This window comes from Nycticebus coucang, chromosome 2, assembly GCF_027406575.1.
Source record: "Nycticebus coucang isolate mNycCou1 chromosome 2, mNycCou1.pri, whole genome shotgun sequence".
Classification (NCBI taxonomy): Eukaryota; Metazoa; Chordata; class Mammalia; order Primates; family Lorisidae; genus Nycticebus; species Nycticebus coucang.
This window is the reverse complement of record NC_069781.1, coordinates 116765195-116781126: the sequence shown is the minus strand read 5'-3', so window position 1 is coordinate 116781126 and position 15932 is coordinate 116765195. Positions and strand designations below refer to the sequence as shown.

The 15932-nt window shown below is 47.8% G+C and overlaps 1 protein-coding gene across 2 annotated transcripts in view; it reads right to left on the bottom strand.

The window, feature by feature from the left end:
• AP3D1 (adaptor related protein complex 3 subunit delta 1) overlaps nucleotides 1-15932 on the bottom strand; it is a 60264-nt gene that overhangs the window by 40873 nt on the left and 3459 nt on the right. For both annotated transcript variants that reach the window (XM_053581075.1, XM_053581078.1), the window contains exon 2: nucleotides 618-713. In XM_053581075.1, the coding sequence (XP_053437050.1) occupies nucleotides 618-713 (96 nt within the window). The remainder of the gene's footprint in view (nucleotides 1-617; nucleotides 714-15932) is intronic.

The following is a 15932-nucleotide window of genomic DNA, read 5'->3' as shown; positions in this document are numbered from 1 at the left end:
ACTTGAGCCCAAGAGTTTGAGGTTGCTGTAAGCTACAATGCCGTGGCACTCTACCAAGGGCTACAAAGTGAGACTGTCTCAAAAACAAACAAAAACTACAGGGACAAACTAGTAACAGACCCTACAAGAAGGTAAGCATCTGTAGCTGAGATGCAGGCACTAGCTGAGGTCCCTGCAATACTTGTTGATGAGCTCCTCCAACTAGCCATGTGAGATGAATGCCTACACCAGGGACTCTCCATACAAGCCCATCATCTACTTGTCTCTGACAAGGAAATAGGCCCAGCGTAGGAGGGTGCCCCCAGCTCATGTGTTGACCTGGAACTGCAGCCAAGCAGGGAACCTGACCTCTTGGTAGGAGCTAAGAGTGCAGTAGAGCGGCATGTCCACTCAGGAGAGAGTCCCCCAAGACCCTGGGCAGGCTAGGGACAGCCTGAGCTGTCACCCACCCACATCAGCTACCTGATAATCACAGCAGGCCTCTCTAGGACACCAAGTTATTCATTCCTGCATGGCTCAGTGACAACAGACATACAGCAGACCAGAAAAGCAGCCTGACAGCTGTTAACAGGGTCCAGGCTGAGGGCCTCAGAGCAGCCGTAAAGTATAGTACTTACATATGTCAGCTTGCAGACAGCATTGGCCTTCACTGCAATGTTGTCCTGCTTCAGTTCTTGCTTGATTTCATCAATGCACTGAGAGATGTATTTTGCCTAAAAAGGGGGAAAAAACAGAAATTACAAATGTCTAGCTAAAACAGTTAAAAGTAACTATTTCAGGGCGGCACCTGTGGCTCAGTGAGTAGGGTGCTGGCCCCATATACCGAGGGTGGTGAGTTCAAACCCAGCCCCAGCCAAACTGCAACAAAAAAAATAGCCGGGCATTGTGGCAGGCACCTGTAGTCCCAGCTACTTGGGAGGCTGAGGCAAGAGAATCACTTGAGCCCAAGAGCTGGAGGTTGCTGTGAGCTGTGATGCTACAGCACTCTACCGAGGGTGACAAAGTAAGACTCTGTCTCAAAAAAAAAAAACAAAGTAACTATTTCAGAATAAAGCCAGACACAAAAGGCCATACAGTGTATTTATGAAATGCACAGAACAGGCAAATCCACAGGGAAGTGGATTCATGGTTGCCAAGGTGGGGACAGGGTGGAAAGAGAAGTTTCTTTCTGGGGTGACCAGAATGCTCAATAACTGGGTAGTGGTGGTGGGTGTACACAATTCTTTGTGCTTATCCACTCCTCCCATGAGATCCTCCCTATCTTTCTACTGCTGTGACACTTGCTGCCATGAACACTTGTGCACGTTTTCCAGTGGATGTGTTCTGGCTCTCTGGAGCCTACTTGCTAATTCAATGTGTCTACTATTGTTGCGACCAGAGACACGAACAGCAGCTTTGCCGTGGGTGTAAATTCGCTCCTATAACTATTAATAATATACTACCTGAGACAAGATGGTTCTGAATCAAGCAGAAGTGAGGCACAAGGTCCACGATGACAAACAACAGCCCTCTCACAGTGGCTGTCATGAGGCTCTTATTGAACTGTGAGAAACAAGCAGAGTTGGCTGGGTGCAGTGGCTCACGCGTGTAATCTTAGCATTCTGGGAGACTGAGGCAGGTGGGATCACTTGAGTCAGGAGTTCAAGAAAAGCCTGAGCAAAAGTGAGACCCCTTCTCTACTAAAAATAGAAAAACTAGCAGGGTGTCAAAGCTGGTGCCTATAAAGTCTGAGCTACTTGCAAAGCTGAGGCAAAAGGATCACTTGAGCCCAAGAATTTGAGGTTGCTGTGAGCTATGATGACTCCACCACAGCACTCTACCCAGGGTGACAGAGTAATACTCTGTCTCAAAAAAAAAAAAAAAAAGACAGAGAGAAATAAAGAAAAGAAACAAGCACATTTGGCACCACCTCAGATCCAAAGAGAACCCAGCCCAACCTCCACGAGGACAAGGTGGTCATCACAGGGTCAGGAGTGATTCCATCAGCTGATATGGGAGGGTTCCACACCTGCAAAACCAGTTTGACCCTGGACACCCCCGCACACCAAGCACCTGAGAAAGCACAAGGAGCCCGCTCCATCACCTGACCATGGGCAGAAGAGCTGCAACTGTTAAAACCCTGTCCTGCCATGCCTCTGACTTCAGGGTTCAACATTCATCCTACTGTACTGTCCAACACACTGCTCCCTCCCCAGAGGTTCTCCTGTCCCAGTCCTCTGCCCCTGGCTTCACATCTTCCAGGTGCTCCTGTGCATGGACAGCCCCAGAAGCACCCGCCATTCCTGTGTCACCAGGGAAAAGACCCCACCCAGCCTGAAACCCTGGCCACCACCAGCACAGGCACAGAGGAAAGAACCACAGCCATGTCTGTGTGCCCTTCCAGCCATGGGGTCCTGTGCTGAATATTTCATGCCTGAGATGCACTACATTGGAACCAGTGTCATCCTACCCTTCCAACATGCTTCAAATTACTAAATCCTACTCAAGGGATCCTCAGCTCCTATCCCTGATATACGGGTGACCCTTTCCTGACCCGACAGGTTCATAACTGTTAATTTAAAAAGGAAAGAATGAAAAGACTACAACCGTTGAGAAGTCAGTAGGCAGGCACAGTGGAAGACAGCCTGGGCCCCCCAAAGCTAAGCAAGGAATTGCCACATAGCTAGTAGTTCCATTCCTGTGTGTGTGCCCAAGAATACTGAAAACAGGTGTTCAGGCAAAAACTACTATATGGATGTTCATTGTTATCACTATTCATAACAAATTAAAACAGAAACAAGCCAAATGTTCATCAGCTGATGAATGGGTAAACATAATGCGACAGGGTGGTGCCCATAGTTCAGTGAGTAGGGTGCCAGCCACATACATTGAGGTTGACGGGTTCAAACCCAGCCCAGGAAAGCTTAAACAACATAACAGGGTGGCGCCTGTGACTCAAAGGAGTAGGGCGCCGGCCCCACATACCGGTGGTGGTGGGTTCAAACCCAGACTCGGCCAAACTGCAACAAAAAATAAATAAATAGGGCGGTGCCTGTGGCTCAGTCGGTAAGGCGTCGGCCCCATATACCGAGGGTGGTGGGTTCAAACCCGGCCCCGGCCAAACTGCAACCAAAAAATAGCCAGGCGTTGTGGCGAGCGCCTATAGTCCCAGCTACTCAGGAGGCTGAGGCAAGAGAATTGCTTATGCCCAGGAGCTGGAGGTTGCTGTGAGCTGTGTGAGGCCACGGCACTCTACCGAGGGCCATAAAGTGAGACTCTGTCTCTACAAAAAATAAATAAATAAATAAATAAAAATAAAACGACAAATGCAACAGAAGAAAAAGAAAAAAAGCTGGGCATTCTGGTGGACGCCTGTGGTCCCAGCTACTTGGGAGGCTGAGGCAAGAGTATAGCTTAAGCCCAAGACTTTGAGGTTGCTGTGGGCTGGGACGCCATACCAGGGCAGCAGCCTGAGACTCTGTCTCAAAAAACAAAAATAAAAATAAATAAATTGCTGTGAGTCCTGTGACATCATGGCACTCTACCGAGGGTGGTAAAGTGAGACTCTGTCTCTACAAAAAAAAAAAAAAAAAAAAAAAAAACCACTACCAGGAGATGGTGGGAATAAGCAAAGTGACAGTGCTGGATAGAGTCCTGTTTCTTATGGCTCTTCCCCAAGCAAAGAGACTAAGAGAGAGCTACCCACATCTGGACACAGACTCAGTCCAAATTTCTAGTTCACCCAGAACAATGTATGTGTGAGGTATATTTCAACAACCTAATTGATGCTTAAAGGAATAAACAGGTAGGGTGCAGGGGCTCCCACCTATAATCCCAGCACTTTGGGAGGCTGAGGCAGGAGGAACACTTGAAGCCAGGAGTCTGAGGTCAGCCTGAGCAAGACAGATCCCATCGGCTCGGTGCCTGTGGCTCAAGCAGCTAAGGCGCCAGCCACGTACACCTGAGCTGATGGGTTCAAATCCAGCCCGGGCCCACCAAATAACAATGACAGCTGCAACCAAAAAATAGCCGGGTGCTGTGGCGGGTGCCTGTAGTCCCAGCTACTTGGGAGGTGGAGGCAGGAGACTCACTTGAGCCCAGGAGTTGGAGGTTGCTATAAGCTGTGATGCCACAGCACTAAGCCTAGGGCGACAGCTTGAGGCTCTGTCTAAAAAAAAAAAAAAAGACAGATCTCATCACTATAAAAAGTTTAAAATATTAGCCAGATATTGTAGCATGAGCCTGTATGCCCAGCGACAGGCAATCTCCAGTTTATTAACAAGATAAGTTCTATGTTCTATGCGTTTCTTAAGTTGAAGGTGTATGTAAATTGGAACAGGTACATTTACCAATTACCTGTAATAGCCTCCGTTCATAAATGCAAGTCATATGTCAGTTGGATGTTTATAACTTGGGGTCTGCTTGTACTTAGGAGACTGAGGCAGGAAGATCACTTGAGCCCAGGGTTTTGAGGTTGCTGTGAGCTATAATCACAACACTGTATTCCAGCCCAGGCAGAGTGAGACCTTGTCTCAAAAAAAAAAAAAAAAAAAAAGAATCTAGAGTCTACAACGTATCATTTTCCATTTTTGTTTAGTGTTTAGAGACTGGATCTCAGCATTGTCCCACTTCATCAAAAGACAAAATCTCAGCAGAGATATTAAAGCTAAACAAAATAACCTAATGGAAATTCTAGGATTGAAAAATATTATCTGAAATTAAAAATTTCACTGGATGGACTTAATAGTAAACTGAAGGTGACAAGACAAAGAGTACAGTATTTGAAGCTGTAAAACAACAGAGTCATCCAGTTTGAAAGAAAAAAAAGGTGTGAGGAAAGATAAACAGAGTGGCTGGGCACAGTGGCTCAGGCCTGTAATCTCAGGACTCTAGGAGGCTGAGGCAGGAGCAGTACTTGAGCTCAGTAGTTGGAGAACAGTCTGAGCAAGAGCAAGACCCTAGCTCTACTAAGAATAGAAAAATTAGCCTACAGCCAGGTACAGTGGCTCATGCTTGTAATCCTAGCACTCTGGGAGGCTGAGGTAAGAGAATCACTTGAGCCCATGAGTTTAAGGTTCCTGTGATCTATGACACCACAGCACTCTACCAAGGGCAACAAAGTTAAAACTGTCACAAAAAAAAAAAAAAAAGGTGGCGCCTGTGGCTCAGTTGGTAAGGCGCTGGCCCCATATACTGAGGGTGGCGGGTTCAAACCTGGCCTTGGCTGAACTGCAACCAAAAAATAGCTGGGTATTGTGGTGGGCGCCTGTAGTCCCAGCTGCTCGGGAGGCTGAGGCAAGAGAATCGCTTAAGCCCAGGAGTTGGAGGTTGCTATGAGCTGTGTGATGCCATGGCACTCTACCGAGGGCCATAAAGTGAGACTCTGTCTCTACAAAAAAAAAAAAAAAAAAAAGCAGCAGCAGCTCAGCAACACCCAAACAGGACATATACTTGGCTAGTCAATAAAGGACCCCATACCTAATTTGAAAAAAAAAAGGCAGCCAGAAAAAAATGACCCACTAAATACAGGAGTACCGGGTTTTACAGGGCTGCTGACAGTCATCAGAAACAATTGGGGCGGCGCCTGTGGCTCAAAGGAGTAGGGCATTGGCCCGTATGCCGCAGGCGGTGGGTTCAAACCCAGCCCAGGCCAAAAACCGCCAAAGAAAGAGAAAGAAACAATGGAAAGTAGGAGAAAGTGGAACATCCTCAAAAACACCAAGGGGAAGAACTATCAAAGAGTATTTGTCAGAGAAAACACCCTTTGGAAAAAGGCAAAATGAAAGAGCTGAACATCAATCACCATGCACCTCACAACCATCCCTGAGAGGACAAATTGGATTTGTCCAATTTGTCCAATTGGAGCTCAGAAGTGTGAGACCAGCCACAGAAGTGGCTGCCTTTTTAGAAAGGCCCTGCATGGACACAGAAACCTGCTGTGCACAATCACAAGACAGAGCACGCTCAGCGTTCCTACACATGGGAAATAGTCACAAAATACAGACAATAGGCTTGGTGCCCGCAGCATAGTGGTTACGGCGCCAAACACATACATGGAGGCTGGCGGGTTTGAACCCAGCCCGGGCCAGCTGGGCAACAATGACAACTGCAACAGAAAAATGGCAGGGCGCTGTAGCAGGCACCTGTTGTCCCAGCTACTTGGGAGGCTGAGGCAAGAGAACTGCTTAAGCCCAGGAGTTTGAGGTTGTTGTGAGCTGTAACACCACAGCACTCTACTGAGGGTGACATAGTGAGACTCTGTCTCAATAAAAACCCCCCCCAAAACTAAATACAGACAATATTCTGGAAAAATAAATATAAAAAAAAATAAAACACTCGCTTGAAGTGTTTAAATATTTATCTTAGACTGAGTTATATGAAGTTAAAATAAGGCACGTAGGAAGAGAATGACAACATTAATCTTTTATTTGAAAGCAGCACTGCTAACAGAGAAGTAGAATATGTATTCCCATTTTCACGAGAAGAAAACAAAAATTAATTGGTCAGGGTAAAGAGACTTCATTTGGGGGGTAAGGAAGGGAGGGGATTATAAACGTAAATTAAAACAGGCCAGGCTCCGTGGCTCATGCCTGTAATCCTAGCATTCTGGGAGGCTGAGATGGATGGACTGCCATGTGTTCATGGCATGATCGGAGTACCATGATCATGGGTTCAAGACCAGCCTGACCCAAGAGTGAGACCCGGTCTCTAAAAGTAGCTAGGCGTTGTGGTGGGTGCCTGCAGTCCCCGTCACTTGAGAGGCTCAGGCAAGAGAATTGCTTGAGCCCAGGAGTTTGAGGTTGCTGTAAGCTGTGACGCCACTGTACTCTACCAAGGGCGAGAAAATGAGACTCTGTCTCAAAAAAAAAAATTGGCTCAGTGCCTGTAGCTCAAGCGGCTAGGGCGCCAGTCACATACACTGGAGCTGGTGGGTTCAAGCCCAGCCAGAGTCTGCCAAACAACGACAACTACAACCCAAAATTAGCTGGGTGTTGTGCTGGGTGCCTGTAGTCGCAGCTACTTGGGAGTTTGAGGCAAAAGAATCGATTAAACCCAGGAGTTTGAGGTTGCTGTGAGCTGTGATGCCAAGCACTCTACAGAGGGCAACGTGGTGAGACTGTTTCAAAAAAAAAAAAAAGAAAAAAAAAAAGGCGGCACCTATAGCTCAGTGGGTAGGGCGGCAGCCACATACACAGAGGCTGGCGGGTTGAAAACTGGCCCAGGCCAGCTAAAACAACAATGAAAACTGCAACAACAACAAAATAGCTGGGTGTTATGGACAGTGCCTATAGTCCCAGTTACTTTGGAGGCTGAGGCAAGAGAATCACTTAAGCCTAAGAGTTTGAGGTTGCTGTGAGCTATGATGCCACACACTCTACCCAGGGCGACAGCTTGACACTCTGTCTCAAAAAAAGAAAAACAAAAAATAAGTTAAAGCTATCTTAAGGTATAAATTAGCCAGGTGTTGTGGTTCTCACCTGTAATCCTAGCAATCTGGGAGGCTGAGGTGGGTGGAATGCTTGGATTGCCTGAGCTCAGAAGTTCGAGACTTCAGCAAGATCACGACCCCCATCTCTCAACAAATAAAAATAATAATAACCAAGCATTGTGGCAGGCACCTGTAGTCCCTGCTACTTCAAGGCTGAGGCATGAGAATCACTTGAACATTAGGAGTTTGAGGTTGCTATGAGCTATGACTTCATGGCATTCTACTGAGGGTGACAAAGTTAAGACACTGTCTCAAAAAAAAAAAAAAAAAAGATAGGGCAGCATCTATGGCTCAGTGAGTAGGGCCCCATATACCAAGAGTGGCGGGTTCAAACCCGACCCCGGCCAAACTGCAAAAATAGCTGGGCGATGGGCGGGCGGCGCTAGCCCCATATGCTGTGGGGTGGCAGGTTCAAGCCCAGCCCGAAACTGCAAAAAAATAAATAAATAAATAGCCGGGTGCCTATAGTCCCAGCTACTTGGGAGGCTGAGGCAAGAGAATCACCTAAACCCAGAAGTTGGAGGTTGCTGTGAGCTGTGACGCTACAGCACTCTACTGACAGCAATAAAGTGAGACTCTGTTTCTAAAAAATAAAAGAAAAGAAAAAAAGATAAAGTAGCTAGATATCACTTGATATTTTTCACCAAAAAAAAAAAAAAAAGGAAATTAGAGGTACAGTATGATGAAATTTCTCAAATTTCTCAGCCAGTTACACACCAAAATTTACACTTCATCGCAAAACACATGAAGTACTAAAACACAGGTACTGGTTTCAGGATCTGTTCAATTGTTTTGCAATTTAATTTAGAACATAGAATAAGTACGTCCTCTCTATAGGAACTCCTTGGGGCTGTGAGACAAGCCATTTCAACCAAGGGTAGACATCAGAATTTCCTGGGGCATATTTTCTTTTTCCTTTCTTTTTTTTTTTTTTTTGATACAGAGTCCCAAGCGGTTGCCTGGGTAGAGTTCCATGGCGTCACAGCTCACAGCAACCTCAAACTCTTGGGCTTAAGCAACTCTCCTGCCTCAGCCTCCCAAGTAGCTGGGACTACAGGAGCCCGCCACAACGCCCAGCTATTTTTTGGTGTAGTTATCATTGTTGTTTGGTAGTCCTGTACCGGGTTCCGAATAGGGTTTGAACCCGCCAGCCCTGGTGTAGCCACTGAGCAACAGGCACCAAGCCACATGTTTTCTTTCTTTTTTTTTTTTTTTTTTGTAGACAGAGTCTCACTGTACTGCCCTTGGGTAGAGTGCCGTGGCGTCACACGACTCTTGGGCTTATGCGATTCTCTTGCCTCAGCCTCCCGAGCAGCTGGGACTATAGGCGAGCAGCTGGGACTACAGGCGCCCGCCACAACGCCCGCCTATTTTTTTGTTGCAGTTTGGCCGGGGCTGGGTTTGAACCCACCACCCTCGGCATATGGGGCCGGCGCACTACTCACTGAGCCACAGGCGCTGCCCTGTTTTTTTTTTTGAGACAGAGCCTTAAGCTGCCACCTTGGGTAGAGTGCCATAGCATCACAGCTCACAGCAACCTCCAACTCCTGGGCTAAAGCCATTCTCCTGCCTCCGCCTCCCAAGTAGCTGGGACTACAGGTGCCCGCCACAACGCCCAGCTATTTTTTGGTTGCAGCCGTCATTGTCGTTTGGCGGGCTCAGGCCGGATTCGAACCGGCCAGCTCAGGTATATGTGGCTGGCGCCTTAGCAGCTTGAGCCACAGGCACTGAGCCACCACATGTTTTCCTTTTTTTTTTTTTTTTTGTCGAGACAGAGTCTCATTTTATCGCTCTTGGTAGAGTGCTATGGCATCACACAGCTCAAGCAACCTCCAACTCCTGGGCTTAGGTGATTCTCTTGCCTCAGCCTCCTGAGTATTTGGAACTACAGGCGCCCGCCACAACGCCCAGTTATTTTTTTGTTGCAATTTGGCTGGTGCCAGGTTTGAACCTGCCACCCTCAGTATATGGCCCTGGCGCTCTACCCACTGAGCCACAAGCACTGCCCCACATGTTTTCTTTTTTTAAAGTTCAGATTCTCAGGCTCTCCTCTTCCCTCCATCTTCCAAAAAAATGAGTCAGACTCTCTGGGGTGAGATAGGATAATCTGTATTTACAGGTGACTTGTGGTACTTTCCAGCTCAGAGCCCAATGAACTGGACTCCTGGCACTTACCAGAGGTATTTTTCCAATGGCTCCAGGGGCACCATATGGCTGCCTATGGTTGGTCCTGAGCTGCTGCTGGCTAGAAATCCACCTGATGTGATTCTGGGGCTAGCTCATCCTGCTCATGACAGTGAAGCCTGGCAACTCTCACACTTTCAGAGGGCTCTGATGTGGTTTAGACCACTAGCACCTACCCTGTTTCCCCGAAAATAAGACCTACTTACTTTCCTTGTAAGTAGGGTGCCGCCCTTTCCTTGTAAGTAGGTCTTACTTATCCCCTGAAAATAAGACCTAGCGCATCTTTGGGAGTACACCTTAAAATAAGACACTGTCTTATTTTTGGGGAAACAGGGTAGTAAGCACAGTGATGGGGCTACATCATTATTTCCATGGCATAAGTATCTTGGACCAGAAAATTCCAGGAGTCTTTTTTTTTTTTTTGAGACAGAGTCTCACTATGTCACCCTAGGTAGAGTGCTGTGGCGTCACAGATCACAGCAACCTCTAGCTCTTGGGCTTAAGAGATTCTCTTGCCTCAGCCTCCCAGTAGCTGGGCCTACAGGCACCCATCACAATGCCCTGCTATTTTTTTGTTGCAATTGGCCCTGGCTGGGTTCCAACTCTCCGGCCTTGTTGTATGTGGCTGGCACTATAACCACTGTGCTATGGGCACCAAGCGAGGAGTCTTTCCCGCTGCTGGGGCAGGGAAAGGGAAACACCAGGAATCTGCTCCATCTTGCCAAGAATAACAAAATTATCATCTATGATCACCATCATTTCACAATGAAAAGACATTTTAACCCAAAAGCAGGAAAGTCCATCTTGAAATGAAAAGTTTCTTCTATGGAATATATTGTCACTTTTCTTTCTTTTTTTTTGAGACAAAATCTCACTATGTCGCCCTTGGTAGAATAGAGTGGCTTCATAGCTCACGGAAACCTCAAACTCTTGCAGTTAAGGGATTCTCTTACCTCAGCCTCCCAAGTAGCTGAGACTACACGTGCCCATCACAACACCGGGCTATTTTGTTGTTGTTGTTGCTGCAGTTGTCAATTGTTGTTTCTTAGCTAGCCCAGCCTGGGTTCAAACCCACCAGCCTCGGTGTATGTGGCCGGCGCCCTGCCCACTGAGCTATGGGTGCCGCCCTATTGCGACTTTTTTTTCTCCTTTTTGAGACAGAGTCTCATTATGTCGCCTTTGGTAGAGTGGCACAGTGGGACAGCTCACAGCAACCTCAAACTCTTGGGCTTAAGCAATTCTTTTGAATCAGCCTCCCAAGTAGCTTAGCAGGGCCAGGCTGGGTTCAAACCCGCCAGCCTCAGTGTATGTGGCCGGCACCCTAGTCACTGAGCTACAGGCACCAAGCCCCCCACCCACCACCTTTTTTGTGAGACAAGAGTCTATGTCACCCTCAGTAGAGTACTGTCGTGTCACAGCTCACAGCAACCTCAAACTCTTGGACTTAAGCAATTCTCTTGCCTCAGCCTCCCAAGTAGCTGGGACTACAGGTACCCACCAAAATGCCTGCTGTTTTTTGGTTGCAGTTGTTGTTCAGGACGCCTGGACCAGACTCAAACCCGCCAGCCTTGGTGTATGGGGCTGGCGCCCTACTCACTGAGCTAAGGGCACCGAGCCCCTATTGTCATTTTTCGAATAATAGGATGCTGTCCTCACTTTATGTTTTATTTACCTCAGTGTGATGGCTCAACCATCCCCACAGCCAAGAGCATCCGCGGGACCTAAGAGATGCAAAGCCACGGTCTGACTCACCAGACACCTGGGTCTATAGTAACTCCAGTCATTAAAGACAGTGAGGCATGCATAGCAATGCAAGAAAACGCAAGCTGGCCCCCCAACCTTCCCTTGGCAGTTCTTAGCTTCCTTTACATATGTAGCTGCTCTGGCAGCAACAAAAGGTCCTGGCCAATCCTATAACAGACTGGACATGCCTATGAGGCAGCACTGTCACCGTGTCACCATTACAAACCCTCAGGCTCAAAACCATAGAGACAGCAGATCACTTGTTCCCAGGGCACAAGGTTTAGCGCAATGGTTTTCAACCTTCCTAATGCCGTGAACCTTTAATACAGTTCAAAGGGGGCTCAACCCGCAGGTTGAGAACCGCTGCTTTAGGGAGTGAAGAAAATGTGCTGATGGTTGTACACTTCTGTAAACACACTGAAATCCACTGAGTTTCGTGCTTAGAACAGGTGAATTTTATGGTACAGAACCCCTATCTCAGTAAAACTGTTCAAAGGAAAAAGCACCTCGGCTCAACCGGATCACAAGATGGTACTTGGCCTCTGACCTGGCTTAGCTGTGCCTCCTTCTAGAACAAACACCTGTGCTACCTTTGTCATGTACACAATCATGGACTGCAAGCCAGCTGGTCTCCACAGTGGACAACAGGCCCCACTGAGCTCGCATGTAGGGGGCGGGGTTCATGGTTGTTCGCCCAGTGAACTCCAAGGGCCTATAACTCTCAAAGTGGAGGTGGGAAATGACCTTCCACTACCAGACACAAATTCCAGCCTCTGGGCCCCCTAACAAGGCGCCACCTGACACCATGCGATTGGTTTTAGGGATAATACACGAGTAAGAAATGGTGAAGTTCCAGCTAGATGGTAACTCCTTGAGGTTGGGAGGGTGGCTGTCCTGTGTTCACCACAAGTCTGGGCAAAGCAAAGGAGGGTCCTCAGGCCTGGCATGGACTGGGAGGAAAGGGGGTGGCAGGAGGAACAGCTGGACATAAAGCAGGCCACACAGCCAATGACCAACCTTATACCTGGCTCACTGCCACCTTGGTTAAGTCAGATACCAGCAGATCCCAGAGCCCCTAGAGCAGTGGTTCTCAATCTTCCTAATGACGCAATCCTTTAATACAGTCTAAAGGGGTCACGACCCACAGGTTGAGAACCGCCGCCCTAGGGCAATGATTCTCAGCAGGCAACTCCGCCTCCAGGGTTGTCATGACTTGGGCTGGCCTCAGTGTCTAAGTGAGCAGACCTGGGCTAGAGCACACTCAGGTCTGGTCCCTCTTGGGTCCCAGGCTCACACAAGTGTAGAGCAGTGAGTATCACCCACTGCTGGCTGCACATGCAGGCATAGCCACTGCCACATGGACCCCCACCAGAGCTCCACATCTCATTCCTTCTAGTCATCCCCACCCAGGCTCCATGCCTTCTATCTAGAGGGTAAAACAGTCAAACAGAAGAGGCCAAAGTGCTGAAAGGAGCTTCATGAAGAATGCAGGTGACTCAGATACTATGAAAAGTAAAACAGTGAACCAGGTTGACAGTCAGAGGTGAGATTACAGCCACCCTACCTCCTAGCCCCATCCCAGGGGGCCATTCCACCATGCTACAAGATGGTGGTATGGCTAGATGCCACCTAGAAACAACCCACATGTCCACAGATAGCAAGACAGATGAATAAAGTAGCCACATGATAGAATGCAGCACCCACAACAAGGATGACACTCATGACAGGATACCCAAGAAGCCAGGCAGCAAAAAACATCACTTTCAGCTAAATGATGCTCTACAGCTTAGAGGGGGGTGGTGGCTCACACCTGTAATCCTAGCAGTCTCGGAGGCCAAAGCAGGTGGATTGCCAGAGCTCATGAATTTGAGACCAGCCTGAGCAAAAACAAGACTTTGTCTCTAAAAAAAAAATAGCCAAGTGTTGTGGCAGGTGCCTGTAGTCCCAGCTACTCAGGAGGCAGAGGCAAGAGAATCACTTGAGCCCAAGAGTTTGAGGTTGCTGTGAGCTATGACACTATAGCACTCTACTGAGGGCAATAAAGTGAGACTTTTTCTCAAAAACTAAATAAATAAATACAGTTTAGGGACAATGTATTTAAGTGACAAAACTTAAGGAAATTATACTGACAAAACTCAAAATAGTTGGATAATTACTACAATAACTGACTATACAACATTCTACACATTCTTATTTCATAATTAAAAAGGCTAGGAGGGCGGGCAGTGCCTGTGGCTCAGTGGGTAGGGCACTGACCCCATATTCCAACGGTGGCAGGCTCAAACCCAGCCCCGGCCGAACTACAACAAAAAAAATAGCCAGGTGTTGTGGCAGGCGCCTTAGTCCCAGCTACTCGGGAGGCTGAGAAAAGACAATCGCCTAAGTCCAGGAATTGAAGGTTGCTGTGAGCTGTGTGATGCCAGGGCACTCTACCAAGGGTAATAAATTGAGACTCTGTCTCTACAAAAAAAAAAAAAAGAGGCTAGGAGAGGAAAAAAAGCAAATCTAGGAAATGAACCTTCTGGGTCCAACAGCAGTGATAATGTGGGGACAGGAGGCTCCTGAATGAAGGGGAGGGCATTCAGGTTCTTTTCTTTTGGAGACAGAGTCTCACTTTGTCACCCTTGGTAGAGTGCCCTGGCATCACAGCTCACATCAACCTCCAACTCTTGGGCTCAAGCTTCTCTTTTGCCTCAGCCTTCCAAGTAGCTGGGATCACAGGTGCCCTCAACAATGCCCAGCTATTTTTATTTTTTCAGACAGAGTCTCACTGTCACCCTCAATAGAGTGCGGTAGCGTCACAGCTCACAGCTACCTCAGACTCTCGGGCTTACGCGATTCTCTTGCCTCAGCCTTACAAGTAGCTGGGACTACAGGCGCCAGCCATAATGCCCGGCTATTTGTTTGTTGCAGTTGTCATTGATGTTTTAGCAGGTACGGGCCAGTTCAAACCCTCTAGCCCTGATGTATATGGCTGGCACTCTACCCATTGAGCTATGGGTGCCGCCCAGCCCAGCCATTTTGAGACAAGGTCTCACTCTGGCTCAGGCTGGTCTTAAACCTGTAAGCTCAGGCAATCCGCCCACCTCAGCCTCCCAGAGTGTTTGGCAAGTGCTCCTTCACCGGGCCCAGGTCAGTGGTTCTTAACCTGGGGACCATTGTGATCCCAGACGACACTGGATGATGTCTAGGATTATCTGTCGTTGTCACACTAGGGGGTGCTCCTGACGTGGGGTGGATGGAAGCAGGGATACTGCTCCATACCCTGCAGTGCCTAGTACAGCCCCTCCCCAGAAAAATCATCCAGCCCTAAATGTCCACAGTATCCAGGGGAGAAACCCTGATTTAGAGGAATGACGGATTATTACTAAAAGAAAAAAAACTCAATTCAAACTTTGTATATTTTTTCTCCTCAAAAGCTGTTAAAAGAAATTTGTGTGTGTGTGTGTGTGTGTGTGTGTGTAGAAACGGAATGTAAGGTTGCTGTGAGCTAGGTTGAAGCCCTCTAGACTGGGCAACAGAGTGAAAGAAAGAAAGGAAAGGAAAGAAAGAAAGAGAGAGAAAAGAAAAGGGGTGGCGCCTGTGGCTCAGAGGGTAGGGCGCCAGCCCCACATACTGAGGATAGCAGGTTCAAACCTGGCCGTAGCCAAACTGCAACAAAAAAATAGCCAGGCATTGTGGCAGGCGCTTGTAGTCCCAGCTACTTAGGAGGCTAAGGCAAGAGAATCACCTTAGCCCAGAAACTGGAGGTTGCTGCGATGCCACAGCACTCTACTGAGGGTGACAAGGTGAGACTCTTTGTCTCTACAAAAAAAAAAAAAGAAAGTACAGTAACTGTATGTCCACAGCAAGTTATGTCTATAGTTATTTCCTTACTATGTTGACCTGGCTGGTCTCAAACTCCCGGCCTCAAGCAATCCTCTGGCCTCAGTATCCCCAAGTGCTAGAATTACAAGTATGAGCTACTGCACCCAGTCTTCCTTTTTCTTATTTAGCACAATCCATTAAATCGAATTTATAACCCACTAAGGGTTGGCAGTCTGAGGTTTGGAAAATAGCAAACTAGACAACCTTTTGGGCCATTCTGGTGCCTACAGAAGACAGAAGACTGCATGCTCAGAACCATTCAGCGAGGACACAGGGCACTGCCCTACCCATGTTACAGGTAAAACAAAGCAAGGGGCTCTCCTGAGTCACCCAGTTAAGGAAGTCCAAGAACTTGGACTCAAGTCCCCCAAACTTCATACAATTTCCATTCAACCACTGTGCCTTTTCATGTGGCTTTTAAGGTTTCTGCTAAGCCTTGTTTCTACAATGTCACACAGAAGTTTTAGCAAAAAAAAATGTTTTAATGGAAACTTTTGGTGGGGCTCAGTGGCTCACACCTATAATCCTAGCACTCTGGGAGGCTGAGGCGGGTGGATCCCTTGAGTTGGAGACCAGCCTGAGCAAGAGCAAAACCCAGTCTCTAAAAATAGCCAGGTGTTGCACTTGGGAGGCCGAGGTGGGTGGACTGCCTGAGATCACAGGTTCAGAC